The sequence below is a fragment of the Acomys russatus genome, chromosome 4, assembly GCF_903995435.1.
Source record: "Acomys russatus chromosome 4, mAcoRus1.1, whole genome shotgun sequence".
In the NCBI taxonomy this organism is placed as follows: Eukaryota; Metazoa; Chordata; class Mammalia; order Rodentia; family Muridae; genus Acomys; species Acomys russatus.
Genome location: NC_067140.1, coordinates 47,206,677 through 47,228,926, shown reverse-complemented (window position 1 = coordinate 47,228,926; position 22,250 = coordinate 47,206,677). Strand labels below are relative to the sequence as shown.

General features: G+C 37.2%; 1 protein-coding gene across 4 annotated transcripts in view; it reads left to right on the top strand.

Annotated features, from left to right (window-relative positions):
* Bbox1 (gamma-butyrobetaine hydroxylase 1) overlaps positions 1-22,250 on the top strand; it is a 50,543-nt gene that overhangs the window by 6,219 nt on the left and 22,074 nt on the right. For 2 of the 4 annotated variants that reach the window (XM_051144312.1, XM_051144310.1), the window contains exons 2-4: positions 3,133-3,386; positions 4,533-4,647; positions 18,691-18,889. In XM_051144312.1, the coding sequence (XP_051000269.1) occupies positions 3,168-3,386; positions 4,533-4,647; positions 18,691-18,889 (533 nt within the window). In that variant the 5' untranslated portion in view covers positions 3,133-3,167. Of the gene's footprint in view, positions 1-3,129; positions 3,387-4,532; positions 4,648-18,690; positions 18,890-22,250 lie in introns of all 4 variants that reach the window. The other 2 variants (XM_051144313.1, XM_051144311.1) reach the window with 1 other exon arrangement.

The window sequence follows — 22,250 nt, the reverse complement described above, 5'->3', positions numbered from 1 at the left end:
ATATATTTAAAGTGAGAGTCAACAGTACTTGTGTCTGTATGTACAGCTTACCTAATTTCAGCCCTTTATAGTTCATCCACGTTATCACAAATGCCTGAGTGTCCTTTTGCATTTTGCATGGGTAGATAATATACCTGTGTGTGCATCTCATGCTTTCCTTAAGCGTTTATCCATCTGTGGGCATTTCAGTTGAGTCAATACTATGACAATTGCAACTGATTCTTCACAGAAGGTGGAAGTGTGAAGATCTGTTCAGCACACTGATTTCACTCCATAAGCAGTTAAATTCTCTTTTTTTTTTTTTTTCATTATTTTTTCTTTTTTTTTTTGCTTTTATTTTATTTTATTATTAATTTATTCTTGTTACATCTCAATGGTTATCCCATCCCTTGTATCCTCCCATTCCTCCCTCCCTCCCATTTTCCCCTTACTCCCCTCCCCTATGACTGTGCCTGAGGGGGACTTCCTCCTCCTTTAAATTCTCATTTTTTGAAAAGCAGATTTCTACACTATTTTGCTTAATAGCTGTACTGATTTATACCCCTAAATATTCTTCATTCTCCTTATCTTTGTTAATACTTGAAGACAATCTGTAATAGTTATTGTAACATGACAAGGATGTTTCCCTTGGTGGTTTGGATTTGTATTCTTTGAAAATAATTTACCATTTTGTTTCTACAGACATGCTGGCCATTTTTGCATCTTCTTTTGAGAAATGTCTGTGCAGATCCTCTTTTATCTTTAAGAAAACTTGCTTCTTCTCGCTGCGTTGTGTGTGTTCTTTACACGTTTCGGTTGGGAGGTCCTCATCTGGAGTATGGTTTGCAAATACTTTCTGCCTTTTAGTAGCTTTACAGTTCTGAATCTTATGTTTCAGTCTATTTTTTACAGCAAGTAGAAAATTATTATTCCCTAGTTCTTCTGGCTCCAGTCTCTTATCCATTTTAAGATGAACTTTGTCTATATTCTGGAAGAAGTGTCCAATTTCATACTTCCAAATACGGATAGCCGGCACTCCCAGTGCTATTCAGAGACCATCTTTTCCTCACTGAGTCTTGAAAATGTTGCCAAATATATATTGACAATAGATATGTGGATTTCCTTGTGGTCTCACAGGATTTTCAATGTTAATGTCAGTTCTGTGTTACTTTAGTCACTATGGATTTACAGTATATTTTTTAGATCATGTGACATAATGGTTCCAGTTTTATATCTCTTTCCTGATTGGTTGTTTTGGCTATTTAGAAACCGTTGTGTTGCCATAAAAATGTCAGGAGTGACTCTTCTATTACTCTGAATTGTGTTATTGGCATTATTACATAAACTTCATTAGATCTGTACATGATTTTGGTAGCATACACATTTTACCAACATCGATTCTCCTAATTCATGAGTACATACTATTTCTCCCTTCTTATAATTATCTTCAAATAATCTGCAAACTGTTGTCTTACAGTTTCAGTGTATATATTTCCCCTCCTTGGTTAAATTCTCCCCAGCTCTTTTAATTGATGATACTGTAAATAGGACTGTGCTGTTATAACACAAATAGCCATATGCTTGTTTGGGGTCCTGAAATCTTATGCTCTCCTTTTTAACAAATATTCCAAACAGCCAAAATATTTCACCTGCCAGATTTATACAACGCACATTATCTTAGCTTTAAGGGAAGCTGGAAATGTAACTACGCCCCATGCTTATAGTGAAAAGTCAATATTTTATTAGGGAATAAGCAAAATAAGGTAGAATCAAGATGTATGAAGATAGTTCTAGAGTAAATTCAATAATGACTTTTTCTAAAAAAAATAATAATAATAATGAGACCATTTGACATCAGATTTATTTTGTCTACTTTGTAATCTTCTCAGTTTCCCTTGTGGTAAAGAACTTCATGGCCATCTTCATATATTCAATACCGTGTGCAAAAAAAAAAAAAGAGATTGTTATATTTAAGTGCTAACTTCTTTTTGCTCAATATCCAAGAAAGTAAAATAGCACTGCTTTCTGCATCAAAACATCACATAATACCACTGTGCTAAAGAAAGAATGAATGGATTTATAAAGGACAATCATACTCTGCTTTTGGCCAGAAATGTCGCACAGACCAGTCTTACGTTATGGTTTTGAATGGGGCTTAAAAATTAAGAATACAAAAAGAAATTCTATGTGCCTTAGAAACATAACTATCTAGCATCCTTTTTGTAGAAACTATTTGGTGATTCCTGACGTAGTTTTAAAACACGTGCTATTTCTCTATTTTGTAAAAAAAAAAAAAAAAAAAAAAAAAAAAAGTTTATTTATTTTTAATTATGTGTATGTGTGCATGCCTGTGTGTGGGCATGTGTAGGTGAATTCGAGTTGGATTCCCGGGAGCAGGTGTTACGGGTTGTTATGAACTACCCGACATGGGTGTCCGAGTTGAGTCAAGGTCTTCTGCAAGAACGCTGTACACTACTAACTGCTGAGCCATCTTTTTAGCTTTCCTTTCTTTTTCTTTTTTATTCCTTTCTCTTTTTTTTTAAGTTACTAAAAGGTCTAATTGTGCTATGTCAGTGTTCTGACTGAAATTATCATTGTGTTTTTGATACTGAGCAAGTGGAACCCCTCTCCCACAAACACATAGCTTTGCCCACCTTCCATCTGAAACACTAAGTGTGCTCTCTATTCTACAGAGGAGCTGGTTTCATATTTGCTACAGCTCTCTTCAAACTCACAAGCTAAATCTCTCCAAGTTCAAGCTAAATTATAATTTTAATGAACAGTCTGCATAGTGATTCTTTCCTGTCATTAGTGTTTAAGAGAAGCATAGATGTGAGTTCCCAAGCAAGCATGGCCACTTGAGGCCCAGTGTATGTCATTGGTTCTCATTTTATCATCTAAAATTTCTCTTAGAAGAACAAGGAATTCTTTTCATTTGAATTCAATATGGTGTTTTTATCTTACAGCTAGTCACTCTGTTTCTGTTTACAGCAGAAATACTCTAATCAGAACAAAGGTCCCAGAATTGGTTGAACTTCAGGCTCACATTGCTGAGTGGAGAACAGAGGCCAGAGTCCACTTGCATTGTGATAGAGGTCAGGTGCAGGTACGGTCTGCCTTCCTATTACTTTTAACACTGTCTTGTCATAGCAGGTAGCTGGTAGAATTTATCACCAAAGACCAGAAACATGGACAGTGCCATCCTAAAGGCAGAAGCAATGGATGGGGCTCATCTGCTGCAAATCTTTTGGCACGATGGGGCAGAGTCCCTCTACCCGGCAGTATGGTTGAGAGATAACTGCCAGTGTTCAGACTGCTACTTGCACTCTGCAAAAGCTCGGAAACTTCTTCTTGAAGCTCTTGATGTGAACATCAGAATCAAAGACTTGACATTTGACTGGAAAAAGGTAATTACCTCTAAATGAGCTTTCTCTTCTCTTTTGAGTAAATCAAGGGGTTACGCGATAATGATGTAAATAACTGATCTTTAACTTACCATATATAGAACAAACTATCACCATGAACATGTTTGTACAGGGTTTGGTACAGAGTAGACATACTCTGTGGGAGAATCTGCTGTTTTTTATCACTACTGTTGTTTTCTTTTTCTTTTCAATAGCTATACTTTTTATTTTTAACTTACATTTAATCCTATTTCCTGCCTCTTTCCCTTTCCTTCTTTCAACTCCCTCACTCCTTGTCAGCTGGTAATCTTTTTCTCTAGTATTGCTGCATATACATATACACATGTAAATATATAAATATAGCCTGCTGATATACTCAAGTTTCTTATCAGAGTTTATAATTTTGACGCCTTTTATTACTACCACTTTAATAAAATATGCAAATTTGCCTTTTTTTTTCTTTTAGGGGAAAGTAGCCTTGAAACACAATCATACAATTTGTATTATATAAAAAGCATATCAGGCACTCAGTTTACTCTTCTATCCAGCAAGAAAAGTACAGAAGTTGTTCATAGAAATGCCAGGATTCAATGAGATAATCTGGATGGAAATGTTTATCATAGTGTCTGGCATAGCGCATTTACACAGAAATCATACTGATTAGTATTATTTATGAAAACTAGTGAGTAGGTGCATAAGAAGTCATATTGAAAAACCATCACTCTCAAAATCGACCACATGTGGTGTCAACCACGTTTCTCTCTTTCTTATTTCCAAGTTCTGTCCAGAAGAAAAAAGGCGATCAGGAAGCCTGTCCTTTCCCAGTTTGTCTGTCCTTCTCTCAGTTTGAGTCCTCTGTTCCCAATTCTCACTCTTAATAGCTGTGCCTTCTCATAGGACGTCTGAGGATTACATATTCAGAGTATGTAAAGCAGAAATGTTGTGTTAGTAAAATTCTATTTCTTATACATTGTCTCATCAGCCTTGAGCATCAGAAGTAGACCTTTGGCTCACAAGGGAAAGGGAGAGTAATGTTTAATTGAATTCCTTTATCATTTTAAATAGCATGCAAAAGAAAGGCAATTGCAGAAGACAGAAGTGTATAGCTGTGCAGTATAAATAGATGATAAATACTTTCTGTGTTATAAGGTTTATATCACATGGCCCAATGAACATTACAGCGAATTCGAAGCTAATTGGCTGAAGAAAAGATGCTTTTCCCAACAGTCCAGAGCAAGACTCCAAGGAGAATTGTTTTTACCAGGTAACATTGCTATGGTTTTCAGTCTATACTAAAATCATTTAGTAATAATTATTTGAAGAGAAATACCATTATTTGAATTGACTTCATTTATAGGACATAGTTTAATGAGCATATACATGCAGATATTAAAAGTGATCAAATCAAGTAACCAATATGTATATATCTTTCTTTCTAAGGATTTGCTCAGAAGCAAATTCAAGTACTTCTTTCTTGGTTGAAATAATATATAATTTATGAAGACTGCCTAAACTGTTAGCTACACAGATCATTGGGGCAACACTGAAAAGGAGAACAGAACAGAGGCTGATACTTTAAAACATTATCAGGAAAAGGTACAGCAAGTTTGAGCCATAGTCATCTGAAAGGCTTAGCATTCAAGATGTTCCCTCTGTGCTCCCTGCACCTTCCTTAATGATGCCTACAGTCAGAATGGCACACAACCAACAAAGCATAAATTCTATGCTAGTATCCATGATGAGATTATGTAAGCAATGAAGCTGTGAAATAATAAGCACAAAACTGAGCTTGCACTTGGGGGTGGGAGAGTGCAAACCCATTTCTCTGAAGACCATTCATGTGGGCTTTTAGAGGTTCTGTGAGCAGAAAATATTTAGAGATAATCAGTGACAAAGGGAGATGTTATCTCTCAGATAATAGGCAAAATAAATGCTAAAAAAAAATGGGTCATTTAAGATAAGAGTTTTAATAAATACACAATAAAACAGGCCAAAGGGAAGCATTGGCTAGTGTGGGAAGGTCTCTGATTTACTTTATATTATTCTACAGATCATTATATATAGTTACGTATGTCCTACAGATCATTACATATGGTTACATGTGTCCTACAGATCATTACATATGATCGTGTAAGTCAAAGGCAAGCTCTAACACACGTGACTTTTGCCTGCTGGTCAGAACCCTGACTTCCACAAGCACACCACCCTGAATCTTCCTGTTTACTGTCAGCCACTACCCCTTTCAGGAAGTGGACACTTGGCTGAATCCCCCGCCACCTCTCTTGAGAACTCTGAGTCTTACAGTAAACAACGTTCTATTTTACTCCTTCCAAACCTGAAACTCCCTCATGTGTAATAACTGTCTGGGATTTTAAAACTAATCTTACAGCAGTTCGCTGGAAGTGGAGACGTTGCTTAGTAATCAACTTGCCAGGCGGCTTTCCTTTTTCCAGTGGGTATCAATCACAAGATACCAGAGTGTCCCATTCTCCTTAAGCACAGGCCAGTCTTGCAAAGAATTCAATTCCTTTAAGTGTTTGGTTTCACCACTGTGACAGCTGATAAGGATTTGTTGTGTCTGATCCAAGAATCCATTCCTCTTTATCGAACCCTGCTCAGTGGCTGACAATACATGACAGTATAGGGGAAACTACTCTTCCCATAATCCTTCAGAGTGTGTCTCTGGATCCTTTGGTGAGGGGATCTACAATAACATAATTTTAGAGCCACTGTCTGAGTCAAATAATAATAATGTGAATTTTTTTAGTTTAGATTTCTTCTGGTATTCATTTTTTTTTTTCTTTAACTCTGCCCCAGTTTTGCAAGCCATTTGGATTTTGCTTCCATTGCCTTGAAGTTCTTCCCTGTGTCATTTCAGGAAGTAAAAGTCAACATTTTTTATTATCACAGCTTAAACTTTTAAATGCTGGGAGGGGAATAGCCACATCTCCTCCATTAATATTTCCTGACAGGTAAAGATTATTTTTGTAGCTTACATTCGTAAGTACCTTCAGGCGATAACAAAATGGAAATGATAGTACACTTCATCAAGTAGTGGAAAAAGCTGGTCACAATGTCAGACAGAGAGCATGAATAACATACGAACTGGCTGCTAGGTAGACACTGGAAAATATTTTAGTGCTTTAAAACAAGGTTCATTTTTAAAATATATTCCCAAGATGGCTAAAATAAGAAATTGATGGGCAATTTTAGAGTATTGGTTGGATGGATTTTTGCCTGAAGATTTTGATATCCTACTCCAGTGAGTTTTCAAACATTAGTACTCCAAAGCATGTAAACAAAGTGAGTTCCATTGGTGAAAACTCTTTGCTTTTATAGCCCCAGTAGCAATGTTCCTCCTCTGCTGCTTCCTTGGAAAGAGAGCTACAGTGCTTAGAAAATCTGGAGTCCAGATGCACAGCACTTTCCTTCCCTTGGCACAGGCTGCCAAACATAAAATGAAAAGACAAATGACAATCAGTTGTGGACAGGACCAGACTGTCCCTCAGAGCTGAAATGAAAATATGGAAAATAACCTTTGGGTGAATAACCATTTCCTTCATGGGTGTCCATTCGGCTCCATAGACATTTCACATCCCCTCTGTACAGGGAACTCTGTAAGAAAATACCAAGATGAAAAAGAAGGCCTAGACGTGTAATACATTAAGTACATTAAGACCATGTGCTGAAGGTTAAGAATGACAGAAAGCAAAGAATATGAAGAAATGAGAGGTTGATACTCACACTGAGTTTTGAAGAATAGTTTGTCAGGAAGAGAGAGAAAGAAAAAAATCCCCACAGAGAAAAGGACATTCAGACAACCATAGAAGTGAAAAATTAGGAAAGTACAGTGAGCTAGAGACTGGTAAAGTTAAAGTTGCTCAGCAACTGAAGAGACTCAACAGCCAAAGTAAAAACCAGTTTGCACACATTGCTTGTTCCACAGACTGCAGGCAAGGATGAGCTTTGGTTTTCTTTTTTTTTCCCCAACGTAGAGTTTAGGTACACCATTTCACTCATGCTTCAGCTGATTCTCTATTGACAAACCAAAGAAATGAGTTCACAACTTTACAAGTTTAAGATGATAGCTATAAGTATTTTCTTTGCATTGCATATTACTTATACTGAGGAAAAGGCAGTTGATTTAGTGTAGAGAATATATTTACAAAACCTGGTGAAAAGCAAGAATCACGTAAGTGTGATTTTCTTTTTAATTAGCAAGAAATGCTCATGGTACAGTTGCCTAACTCATGTGATATAAGCAAAAACCATTCTTGATCAGACATGGCATCTATGGTGAAATAGGGGTATTTGTACCATTGAATTTACTCAATCATCAAAATAATCCATCACCACATCTTGCCAGCTCTACAGTCAATCCTATGTAGAATCTACTGACACCATATGCTGTTCTTCCTGAACCCCCTCTCCCACTCTCAGGCCACTCTTTTTTTATTATTAGTATTAATTCATTCATATTACATCTCAAGTGTTATCCTATCCCTTGTATCCTCCCATTCCTCCCTCCCTTGTGCTTTCCCCCTACTCCCCTCCCCTATGACTGTGACTGAGGGGAACCTCCTCCCCCTGTGTATGCTCATAGGGTATCAAGTCTCTTCTTGGTAGGTGGCTATCCTTCCTCTCAGTGCCACCAGGCCTCCCCATCCAGTGGACATGGTCAAATATGGTGTACCAGAGTTTGTATGAAAGTCAGTCCCCACTCTCTACTCTTCACTCTCCACTCTCCACTCTCCACTCTCCACTCAACTCTGGAGACTGTCCTGTCCATTGGTTAGACTTTGTTAGGGGTTCGAAGTTTACTGCACCTATTGTCCTTGCCTGGTGTCAGGCCACTCTTTTATCTTCACTTGTTTAAGCATTTACTTTATGAGTCACAGAGATTAATGTTTATTACATATTGACCTATTTTCTCATGCCAATAAATGAAGTCAACAGAAATTTAAAACTAGTTCACAGTGTAACAGGGTCAAACATTGACAAAAGAGTATCAGCATTAATAAACACTCCTTTCCTCATTCTGCACTCCCTGTAATCTGTGTGTGCACCTGTCTGCCACTATATATGTTGTATTGAATGGTCATTATCTGCTTGATAATTAAATCTAGATAAATAATCAGTCCAGCCAAAGATTTAGCTGATCAAGTATCTAGCATGCATTGTGCATATAAACATTCACCACCCTGATGGGTGACTTGAATAATAGACTCTATGTACTGGGGTTGAGGTCTCCGTCTGTCACAGAGAGAGGGGAAGGGAATAGAGTTAAAGCAAGAGGGAGGGAGGAATTGGGGGGATACAAGGGATGTGATAACAATTTAGATGTAATCTGAATAAAGTAATTTTTTTAAAAAGGAGAAAAAAAGAAAATGCAGCAGGAAGCAAAACAGGAAAAGCATTTAGCCCATAGGAATTAAATTTTTGTGGTGAAAGAATACAAGAAAATGTGCAGACTTATCTGTAATTCCTCAAAGAGTGATAAATACACAGACACACATGGTGTGGTAGTAAGAGTGTATGAGATTTCTTTCTGGATTCTTGTGGGTTTTTGTTTTTTTTTGTTGTTGTTGTTGTTGTTTTGGTTTTTTTGTTTTGTTTTGGTTTTTTGGTTTTTTGTTGTTGTTGTTGTTTTGTTTTTGTTTTTGTTTTTGTTTTTGTTTTTGCACTGAAATAAGTAAATTCATCTTCTGAGACCAAACTAGAGAAGCAAGTGTGAGAACCTGAGGCTAGAGGATGTCTTAAATACCTACAAGAGTCTGTGTATTTTTAACCATAAATACATGGCCATGAAGACCAGTCACTCTAGTCTGTTTTCATAGAGACACAGTCAGTACTCGCAGCTCAAAGGCAGATGCACCAGGCCACTGTGTTCTTCACTGGCATTATCTCATTCTATTTTCATATCTGTGTTATTTTCATGCCATGTTATCTAGATGGAGACTGAACAAAAGAGTTTCTTGCCTTCCAAAGCCAGATGCAGATGGAAAGCATTGAACCAAAAATGATCCTTCAAATCTCAAATCATTTGCTTTGGCACGAGGTCCCTGTCACATGGGACCTGCATCCTCATCTCTAGGTGAAACTGTGCATTTCTTATCTTTCTGCTTCACAGGAGAGCTAAGATGAGCGAATGAAGTTAAAGCTGCCAAAAGAGAAATGCGTGTGTTAGTGAAAATATAGCAGTGAGCTCACTATGAGGACATGGACCAGACAAGTTACAACTATATTGCATTGAGGAAATCAGGGGACTTTTGCACACTTAAACACAGCATCCAAAGGAAAACACAGAAGGTTGTCGATGGTATCTTATAAACCATGACGTACTATGGGGAGAAAGGAGTTAGCCACCGTAGAGAAACAACACAGCAACTGCCATTATGACATCTCTATGACTCTATACTAGGTGTTTTAAATATACAACTGGAGTTTAAAAAGAAAAAGAAGTGGCAGCACTGTAGAGATGATTTAGCAGATAAATGTGTTTACAGCTCTTCCAGAGAACTGGAAGTTCATTTCCCAACTCCCAAGCTGGGTAACTCACAACTGAAACTCCAGCTCAAAACTGTAACTCCATCCCCAGGAAATTTGACACCCAATTATTTCCACTATAGGAAGCCATACACATGTGGTTCATGCATACAGGCACACACCCACACACATGCACATGCTTACATAAAAATAAAAATGTGTTTCTCTTCTTCTATGAATCCTAAACTTGCTTAGAAGCCTCCTTTACATATTCAAACACAATTCACTCTAGACTTTGGAGTTGGGCTAGAGAAATGGCTCAATGCTTAAGAACCCTAGCTGCTCTTGCAGAGAATCAGGGTTTGAGCAACATGGTGGCTCACAACCATCTGTAACTCCAGTTCTAGGGGATCTGGTGCTATGATCTGACCTCTGCAATGCTGCGCACACATGGTCCACTTACATACATGGAAATAAAATATTTGTACACATAAAGTAAAAATAAATAAATCTTTAAAGTATAAAACTTAAATAGTCCCAAAGGCAAAGTAAAATAAGGAAAGATTTAAGATATTGGGGACTGTCTGTTCTGTAAAATCCACTTGATCCTCTCCCTGGCGTGCCTATCAGAGAAAAGAAAGGGGAAAGGCACTACTACTATGATGAAATAAAAACAATTCCCACGGTCTCCATTGTTTGTGAGGTTCTTGATATCTAGTGGGAGAGGCAGAGATAAAGTGCTGTGTCTGAACTAGTTCCCTCTCCACTCCCAGCAACCCCGTAAGCAGTTGACAACAATAATTTTATTATTATATATTTGTGTTTGTTTCTTTACCTACCTACCCAAATTTCCAAACAGGGAACTCAATCATAAAACCTATCTTTATTCATGAATGTAATCTTTTTCAACAAATAGATGTTGAATAACATGTCAACATGAAGAGATAAGCGCAGTGATATGTACCAAGTCTGAGCCAAGAAGAAAGACACCTCATCCTTGATTAGCAGCACACTGAACGTGTTTCCAGAAGCAGACCATTTCAGAGGCCATTGATAGATTTCAAATCATAAATGCCAGTATCTTCTTACTGTGAAACTACCAGTCTAATGCCACGTATGAAAGAATAGTCCTATCTGGAAAGAGCCAGATGCAGATGCCAAGAAGAGCAGCCCTCACACATTGAAGAGTCGTGTGATATTTGCTCCATATCCAAGATACTAATAATGTACACAGTGGTGTCCCCATGAGGGCTCACACTGCTGCCAATAGCAATGAGCCATACACTAACAGTCCTTCCAGAGCCTCTCTTCCCTCCTAGTGCTTCCAGGGTTTCCACCACATAAACCTCTTATCTTCAAGTCCTCATCACATCCAAATGTTGAGAGGACAAGTGACCAGGATCCTGAAAGACATGTAGCAGTCACCAGACAAGAAAGAGAAGGGTTCAAGATCCATCCACCAAAGGAAAGAGACTCAGAGCTCGGTTGTTTTCCTCTGGCTCCTCTCTTCTATACAGAATAGAAATGGGTTTTAGTGTACCTCTTAGAAGTTATTCATAAGAAAAAAACCTGAAAAACAATAAAATGATTATTACATGCAATAATATATCTGTCAGATATATTGGGCCAGAAGGCTGAAGATGATGCTCCAATGCTATAGAGAGTTTTCGGTGACAGTTCAGGTAGCAAACTGTCTCTGTCATGTTCTCATTTGGAAAGCTACTAACCTGCACTCCCAGTATACTCAGGTAATCAATTTTATTCCTTCTCAAGTCTCTCGTGGGGCTGAAGACCAGATAGTTTAGTTTTACAATTAAACTCAGTTGTTTAGGAGTTAAGATGTTTTTAGGTCTAGATAGATGTTTTAAAGTGGATAATGATGAGATATGAAAGGTACTGATTTACATTCAGAATTTTAGACACACCAAGATAGGAAAGATGTTTTTTTCAAGACTGCCAAAGACAAATAGCCAAAAACACTAAGAATGTAATATTTATATAATCCCTGATTGTGCCATGGCTCTTCTTGCTGTAGGTAGTTTACTGTATATATGTGCAATAATACAAATGTATATGTAAAAAATTTTTTTAAATGTTTTTTAAAAAAAGACTAAAATTTTAACTGATGCTGTGTATATTAGATAATTCATTCCAGAGCCAACAGCCCAGCGTGGTGCAGGTGGAGAGGAGGCCCAACATTTTTGAAATAACACTTTGAAAACTAGCTCTCTGTGCTCATGAATCTTTAACTAAAGACCTTCTTTGTGTCTTTTCCTTTCTGAAATATAACTCAGGACCCAGGAATGTGATGTTTAGGCCGCCGTAGGAACGCTTACACAAACAGTTCCTTGAAATCCGGCAAGCAGCCCGATCATAAATTTTATGATGTGTGAAGCGCATGTTCAAGGAAGCATTCATTAGTAAGGCCATAAGTTAACTGGGGAGGGATGGCCCGTACCTTAAACATTCCACCATCTCCATTCTGTTTATGTATCCAGATCGAAGTGTGAAACTTAAATTTATTTTTAATGTATTCTCCTGATGAATGTTTTACTCTAGTCAAATGTATTTTCTTTTGCATCCCCTCATGGTTCTCTTCTGTAATTGGAGGAAAATGAGGACATGTTTTTAAATTGCTCTCTGGATGTTGATGTTTAATATTCTGTGCAGACATCACAGAATGCTGTGTGAGGCAGACTTAGTGAGACCTGATATCCCTTCTCAGTGATAATTAGCATAATCTGTATCCAAGGTCATAGGTTGGATTTGGCAACCAACTATTCATTGCAGCATGTCTACAAATCACATTTTAAACAGTGAAGTCTGTTAGTGGTTTATATTCTATTACTGGTCCTTTGGACTTTGGTCTCTGATTTAGCAAGGCATTTGTAGGTACTTCAAAATGAGATTATGATTTTAAAATTTTAAACTCTGCATAACTTAAAAGCTCGATGGAGCATTTGCCTGTCCTGTAAGAGCTCTGGGCTAAATGAAGAAAGTGAAGAAAAATATTGTCATACTATCATAGTAAAACCTTGACATTGGAAACTGTTTCTAGCTTGGACTGTGTTGAGTGTTGTGCTGACAATGGGTTTTTATTGCAGTTTTTGTGTAAATGTAGTTAATTTTGCACATATCAAGAACACAGCCTCCTGTACTGTTAAAAACAAAGTGTGTGTAGTCCTCAATAGTTCCTGCCTCACAAATATATCTGTCAGATATATTGGGCCAGAAAGCTGGAGATGATGCTCCAATGTTATAGAGAGTGTTGGGTGACTATTCAGGTAGCAAACTGTCTCTGTCATCTTCTCATTTGGAAATCTACTAACCTGTACTCTCTGTTTACTCAGGTAATCAAGTTTGTTCCTTCTCAAGTCTCTGATGGGGCTGAAGACCAGATAGTTTAGTTCTACAATTAAGCTCAATTGTTTAGGGGTTAAGATGTTTTTTTAGGTCTACATAGATGTTTTAAGTGAATAATGATGAGCTATGATAGATATTGATTTACATTCAGAATTGTAGATGCACCAAGATAGGAAAGATGTTTTTTCAAGCTGCCAATACAAATAGCCGAAACACTAAGAATATAACATTTATATAATTCCTAATTATATAGCTCTTGTCATGGCTCTTCTTGCTATAGGTAGTTTATTGTATATATGTGTAATAATATAAATATATATGTAAAAAATAAAAAATATTTAATAAGAAATGTATATACAGTGAAAGAGTTTATGTATATACATTGTTTACAATGAAAAAATTACTCATATAAAAATGAAATTTTATTAAAACATTCTTTAAGTATATACATACATATATATTCGTATGTATATATTTAAATATGTATATTTTGTATATATTATATGTGTGTATATGTATACATATATATAGTATGTGTCCTAAAATTCCTTCTTGGATGCATTTTATAGCTTTGAAAATGCTTTTTAAGTATTTATTTATTGATTGATATTATAATGTAATTATATTATTTTTCTTTTTCTCCTTCCTCCCTCCAAATTCTTTCGCATAGCTTTCCTGCTCTCTTTCAAATTCATAACATCTTTTTCATTATTAATATGTGTAGTATGTATATAGACATATTCCTAAATATAACCTCCTCAGTATGTAAAATGTCACTTGTATCTATGTTTTCAGGGCCAACCACTTGGTATTGGATAACAAATTGATGTACTTTTCCCTGGGGAAGATAATTTCTCCTGATCTCTGCTTCTCTTGGTTGTCTGAAGTTCTGAGGCATCATGGGATTTCTCCCCTTTTACTTTAGCATGTCTATTGTTGTCTTTGCTTTGCTTTTGTTGGTGAGATGTTATGTAGCTTCTGACATTACTAGGAGACACAATCTTATAGCAAACTTCCTTATTATCTGGCTCTTATAGTCTTTCCACCTCCTTTTCTGCAATGACTCCTGAGTCTTAGATGGGGGAGATATTTTATAGATGAATACAGCAATAAGCAGCATGACACAGTAACCCTAAGAGTGCAGTAGTGGCATGCACACCTTTCAGTAACCAACAGCTCTCTACTTGGATTAAGACCACCAATCAAAATGCAGAGTTGTGAAAATGATTTTAATTTACGTTTTATTTCCCTTTCACATAGTAACTGAAGTTTTCTGAGTATGAAATTAACTTTTACATTTTTAAAGCCCTAAATTACTAAAATACATTGAATATATTGGCAGAAATTACAGAAGGAAAACTTTTTAAATATAAAAGCTTCTGTTGGTTTCATGCAAAGCGAAGAGCTCAACTAAGCCCTGCTCCTAATCTTTCCTCTGAATTTAAAATCCTGACTAGTTGCCAAGATTTATCTTTAAACACCCATGCCTAAACAAGTTCAAACAAAGTTGTTTCTCAGTGTAAATTACCTTGCTTTCCTATCAGATATTTCTATAAAAAAATGAGATAATCTCTGGACATTTCAATAGAAGTTATAAAAAATGCTCATGAGGTCTCAATCTTACACACACAAAAAAAAATATAGAGACAAATGAGAAAAGCTCGGAGTAGGTGACGGTATCTTCCTCTAGGAAAAGCATGCCAGCTGGTTGTCCAGTGCCAATATCAGCCCTGAAAATATACATACAAGTAATATTATATGAAACATATGTATGTATATACATATAAACATGTATGCATGCAATAATAATTACTGGAAAAAAGCACATGAATTTGAAGAAGAGTGGGGAAGGGTGTATGGGAAAGTTTGGAGGGAGGCAAGCAAAGCAAGAAATGTAATTATAAGTTCAAAAATGTTCATGATGGTATTATTTCAAAGCATCAAGTTATCTGTTCAAGTAACCATTGGGACCAGTCACTTGTTTTTGACCAATTAGCAATAAATATCGTTAGATGCATGCCTTGAGCTATGGTGCCCTTTAGAATTCATCAGTAGTAAAAGCATCTACTCCACATATCTGTTATTATGGAGGGTAAAAGAAATAAAACTGTAAAGCATCAAGCCTTGTGTATGACTCCTAGAAATCACTAGCAAACGTTAGTCATTTATAAATTACTGCATTGTCATTATAAATTACTACGTGCCATGTGCTATAATCAATTCTCTGTATAATCTCGTGACAGAGTTACAAGTGAGCTGCAGAGAGAGTGGAATAGTCCTTGTTAAACAAATTAAGCTGCATCTCAGACTCCTGGAAACAAGCTGGGAGCAGGCAGGACAATGAGTCAAAGGCAGGCCATTCTGCTCCATTTCCGTCTCACCATGTTCTGTTAAATACAATACCAGGATTCAAATTTTAGCTAAAAGTTAAAAGCAAATAATTGAAAAAGTATTTCCCTGTTCTACTACCACATAGGTCATAGGTGTCAGTAGGTTGCTAGCAGCTACGGCACTGCACCACACAGGTACTTCCATTACTTCTGAAAGCTCTACTGAGCATCATGACGCTATAGCAGCTGCCTCTGCTACTTTAGTCACAATACAAAGAAAACCCAAAATTATAATAAATGCCCATGTATAAGTTACTGAAGCTCTATGGGGATTTCCGTGGAGCTGGAAACTCAGGGAATCCCCCCTTGTAGTTGAGGCAACAAGAACTAGAAGGAAGAGTAACACCAAAACCAGTATGAAAATGTTCGTACCTCTCTACTCCCACCCACGGCTGCTGTTTCTATAGTGCCCTGATTTCCCTCTGAGGCTTAACAACTGTTAGAGGGTTTTCCATGTTTGTTCTCAGTTTCTGTATATGGTCCAGGTGGACTTTAGTATCTATGGCCCACAACACTAATTATTTTGCCTCTGAAAATTGGCTTCTAACTGACAACCAGATAGCCTTTCTATGCAATATTAATGATAGCCTTTCTGGAGACATCTCAGTCACCACAATCTGGAAATTGAAGATGCAATAAACGAATGATAATGGCAAAACAAAGAGCCACATAATTCCAGTATTCAAAACAAAACCAAGTAGATCGTTTATTTGCAAAGTGTCTCTTTCATTTAGAGCCAACTTTGGTTTTAGATACCTGAGGCATAAGGAATAGACCTAGGAAACATCACAAATAGGAAAAGAATGGTTAGATATCATAGAGAGAATCAGATGGGAATGAAATCAGGTCCTTCGTATTATCTTGAATATGTTTCAATTATAGTTTCAACCACACTATGCTACAATCACCAATGTCCTAAAATACTGGGCTGGAGTGGAAATAAAACAGATAAGCTAACAAATAACTACTAGCTAGCTAATCCACCCAAAAAATACAATCAGGATCCTAACCAGGGCAAGACTGCTTAAGCTTGTAATCCCAGCTACTCCAGAGCCTGAGGCTGAAGAACAACAGGTTTAATCGAATAATGCCCTGTCTCAAAAAAAATAAAATAAAATTTAAAGAGCGGCGGGGGGAAAACCAGAGAAATATTTCAGTGGTAGAGTTTAAGACCCTCTATTCAATCCTTAGACAAAATGATCCTTATCTCCACAGCACAACTCTAATTGCTCCCCTGAAACCTTCTTGCCCCACTGTCTTTCACTGCTTCAAGCAATTTGTCCTGGCTCAGGTTCTGACATGCTTATCTTTGCCAAGCTGGGTTGCTTGTTATTTGTATTAGTCTCACAGAGAAAAACAGTATCAAGAGAAAAAATTAGGAGTATCTATCTAGGTGTCAATTGGGTTCTAGAGATCTTATAATAAAATATCAGAGGCTGTAGAGATTTACTTAGTGCCAAATAATATTTCTGGGTTTTCTTTGTTTGTTTTGGGACATGGTCTCTCTATATAGCCACTATGTGGTTCACTATGGAGACCAGGCTAGCCTTGCATTCACATAATCTAACTGTGCCTGCTTCCTTCCTGAGAGCTGGGATGAAAGGCATACACCACCGCATTCTGATAATATTAAATAATACTAACATAGCCAAATAGAATTAATACAGTCACTAGGAACACCCAACTCATAGTTTTAATTTAGTTCTTAGAAATTCCAGCTTAATATGTAAGTTGTTACACTTTATATCCCAGAAATTTGGGGACTCTATGCATTAGCAGCTTCCTTAGGTCTTCCCGCGTACATATGGAACTCATTCCAGCAACTACTCTGCTGTAACTGCTGGGAGAGCTGCAAATGGCTCTCTGCATCTGCATATATCTTCTCATCGCTAAAGCTGCTATTTCCTAAAAAGGTTTTTGTTACTATAGAAATAGCCATGTTGGCCTAAATGAGGAAGTAGCTCCCACTGACCCATTCGCTATTCTTAAACTAAAGGCTTTGGGACACCTAACATATATAACATGTTCCCTAGTTGGAGAAACACATTGGTCAGGATGATGGTGAGACTCTGAGTTCACTCTTATCCTTTGACTTCTTCTGAGAGATTACCTCACTGAGACTGTTTCCTTCCCAGTAAAGAAAGGGCGTGAGTAGCTCAGTGAGCATTCCGTCTAACTTCCACTTCCTTTAGGAGATTGTGGATTCCAACTCCATAAGTTTTCATGTCTGTTTTCTCATGCAAACATATTTGTGAGCATTTCATCATCATAAATGAGGTAACAAAGGAAAGAAAGGCATCCAGCCTTACTTCCTTTGACACTGGCAACCAAGGATCTGTGCATCCCAAGGACATCCTTTCATCATGCTAACCCCAAAGAACAGCTCGGTTACAGAGATGCCTTCCAAACAGAATAAATGAGAGGAAAAAGAAGCCGTACCAGCAGGGCATGGTGGCACATGCCTTTAATTTTCCTCTCGGGAGACAGAGGCAGGTGGATTGCTCTGAGTTCGAGGCCAGCCTGGTCTACAAAGGGAGACCAGGACAGCCACGGCTGCACAGAAAAACCCTGTCTTGAAAAACCAAAAAAAAAAAAAAAAAAAAAAAAAAAGAAGAAGAAGAAGCCATACCTACCCTCCCACCAGAATGGTCATAATGTTGTTCTATTTCAGAAACCTGCTTTTATCACTGTTTGGAGTACAACCATATAACGTGTCTTTTATGCACATGGTAGCTCACAGTTACTTCTAGGTACTGCCTAGGATGAGAAGTCTTAAGGATCCAGGACAGATATTAAGGTCCATCTTGTCATCAGCTAATCAGCATTCTTTAAATAGATGGGCATACTGAATATTGACTGTAAGCCAGACATATTGTAGGCCAGAGACATAACAGGCACAGCCCCAAAGGAGAAGGACATAGTGACCAACATTCCTGATATGACCTACGTTTAGTAAACTTCATGGTAAACCAAAAATCAACGCCAATGAACTGTGTTGTCTACTAAGGTTAGTGTCATATCTGAAAACAACATAATCTAGATTTGTTTTTCATTTTCTTAATCCACAGAATGTCAGTACTGGGGCTCAGAGCTCCAGCTGCCAACTCTGAATTTTGAAGATGTGTTAAAAAATGATGAGTATGCATACAAATGGCTCTCCAGCCTCAAGAAAGTAGGCATTGTAAGACTCACCGGAGCAGCTGATAGATGCGGGGAGATCACAAAACTGGGGAAAAGAATCGGCTTCCTGTACCTCACATTTTATGGGTGAGTTGTCAGATGGTTGGGCTTTTACCATCACAAGTACAGTTGGATCGGTTTCCAAGGGGGAGCAGGCTTTGAGTGCAAGACAAATGCAATTATTCCTGTGATTATGTTGTAGAGAGCATTAGAAGTGAAAGAGACCATCACAAGCCAAAGTTTACACACTAGTAGCACACAGGCACATTTAGATGTGTTTGGTTTGGCCCATAAGATGTTGAAAGAAAATGGAATTAGTTGTCAACACTTTAAAACTCAGAGGCTGAAATTTTATGTGGACCTATCTTTAAAAAAAAACTAGATCTAGAAACACTAAGCCTAAATCTAGCACAGCAACAATTTACTGAGCATAAGGAGGCTGCCCCTTGCTAAAATCTTCTCCTCAGACCTGCAAGGCTGTGATATCATAAGAGCATGCTGTCCCTCATGTAGGGTAAAATGTACAAAAGATCAGGAACATGATCTCATCTACTCTCAATGATTTGTATGATTTTATTTATAGCGAAAGACTATGTCATATTTGGTCATAGACAACCAATTCTCGACCGTTGGCATATGGATTTACTTATACTATTAGTGTGTACACTTTATATGAAATTTATATAGTCCTTCCATCTGCAAGAATTGATGTTTCTGTAGAGATTGCAGTAATAGCATACCAATGAATGGGAAGAAAATATTTAAAATTATTAAGAACCTCAAATATACATATATATATATATTTCCTTTAAAGTCTCTAAAACACAGATTATCCTCCAGTTTGTGAGTAGGCAATATGAAACTCAACGAATCAATTTGTAATCCACATCAACACGAGTAATGATAAAGAAGACAAAGTATAAACCTAGATTGCCTCGCCATGATCCAACTCTACTTCACAGTTCATAACATGAAGAAAACACATAAGAAGGTGCCCTTGAGACTGAACTAAACAGAAAACCTCTGGCTGCTCTTTTTGGAGTTTCCAAGCTCCACCCATCAACCTGGCATCAGAATCTTAATCCTGATTTACAGCTTGACATCTGTTTTGTTTTTAATCTACAGGCCCTATCATAATGCTTAATAATTTGGCCACTGATCTAATATTGTGATTTTTTTTTTGCAAGTAACATTGTCAAAACAAATCATGCCTGCCACTCCTTCTGATTCCACGTATCAGCCGGAGTGGCTCATCCTGTCCCAGCACACCTCCCCCAGATGATCAAGCCTTCCTAGGATTTTTAATACTACACACGTCAGTCTACCCATTTCTTGCCACCTCACCACAACGGTCCCCATATATTACCACATCTTCTGCAATTTTTAATTCTCTAAGCTCTATCATTAGCAGAGGGTTTTGGTGTCATGTTGGTTTGGTTTTGCTTGCCTGTTTTGGACTTGGATATGACTGTTGGTGTTAAGATAATGAAACAAGTTGAATATTATCTTTGAAGTTATTCTTTTCTGCTCCCCCCTCTCAGTAATGTGGGAAAGAGATACTGAAGTTTGGGTGACATGAGATTTAATAAAAATTTGTGGATTTTTATTAGCATTTGAAGGGGCACCTAAAATAATGTATCTCAGGCAACAACATGCTGGATTAGGCCATTTTAAAACTACAGACGTCTCAGGCCTATCTTCAGAGAGTGTATTTATCATGAGTGACATTTGACCTCTGCATCGGGATTTTAGAAATTCATCAGAGGATTCTCCTGTGCAATCAAAATGGAGAACTTCTGGTTGAGAGGAATGGACCATTCTAGACACACAGCAAAAGGACAATGGGTACTGCTCAACCTCTGAATTCTCACAGCTGTCTGTCACAAACGTCCCTTATCATATTCTTAGATAACAAATTTCAACCGGTTCTTTTCTATTTAAATATCGTTACTAGCTTGGAGAATCTTAATGCTTGAGAAACAAGAATAGCATTTTCAATTCTTGGTTAGCATCTCAATAGAGTCAGGATTTTCATGCATTCTTCATACACAGTAGCCAGAGATAAATGCTCAATGTCGAGATGTTTTTAAACTTTTTAAAAAATATATTTACTTATATAATTTTTTCTGTAATGTATGAGTGCTCTGTCTGCCATGTATACCTGAATGCCAGAAGAGGGCATCAGATCACCTTTATGGATGGTCCTGGGCTACTACGTGGTTGGTGGGAATTGAACTCAGGACTTCTGGAAGAGCAGCCAGTGTTCTTAACTGTTGAGCCATCTCACCATCCTACCAAGATGTTTTCAAAAGGTTGTCAAATAGTGAAAGAATTCAGTAATTATTGTAGCACTTTATAGTTATTAATTTATATTCAACTAAATCAAAATGGTAGTTAATTTGAACATAAAATACACTTCAGTCTCCATACCTGCATTTTCTCAGATGTTTGTCAGCATTCTGCCAGCCCATCTATCTGCTAAGCCATCTTCTAGCCATCACTGTTTCATGGAACCATATTCAACACTCAACAGCACTAATTCCCCAGTGATGAAAGCTTCCTGGAATAATAACTAAGAGCCAGTAAACAAACTCCCGCTATCAATTTTTCCAGTTACATGTGGATATGGAGAGAAAAATGTAAAAAAAAAAAAAAGTAATATTTCAAGATTTAAATTTTGATTTAGAGCAATATATTTTATAGAGAATGGAGAAAAGGACTCTTACTCCCACCATAACAACAAAAATAAAATATTGGACTATGACTTAACCTGGTCATTTTAAGCTACCCTTTTCCTGAATGGTGCCGTCTTCCATGGTTACAAATTAGAGTAAATCCTAAAGAAACAACTTTTAGCAATAGCAATGAAACAGAATGTCTTCCTTGGATATCGATATGTGTAAGGAACTATGCTAGGCATTTTGTTCTAAACTGGGCTTGATTTTTATCTTATAGAAAATGATGTTTGCTGGCTAGTATATACAGATTAATATAAGCATTTCAGTTGGCTTTCTATAAATAATCTAAACAAATAAAGATTGCACAAAAATCAAAGAACAGACTTCAAAGAAGCTACGGACATTTGACATCGCAAATAAGTTAACATTTCAGTTGACCCATGCCAATGGAAGTTCAAAGAGAATGAAAGCTCCCTCAACTTAGAGCAAAGTGAGATAAAATGGTCCAGTATCTAGCTAACAAGATGGCCTTTGAAGAAACTAAATTAAAGGACAAAAAGGTGGCTCAATAGTTAAAAACCTATACTGTTCTTTAACAGAACCAGAAGTCGGTTCCTTCCACCTATGTTGTTGGGCAGCTCACAACTGTCTCTAATTCCAACTCCAGGATAGGAAACAGCCACTTCTGGGCTCTATGGGCACCTCTACTCATGTGCAAACCCACACACAGGCACACAAATATGCATAATTTTACTTATGCTACCATATAT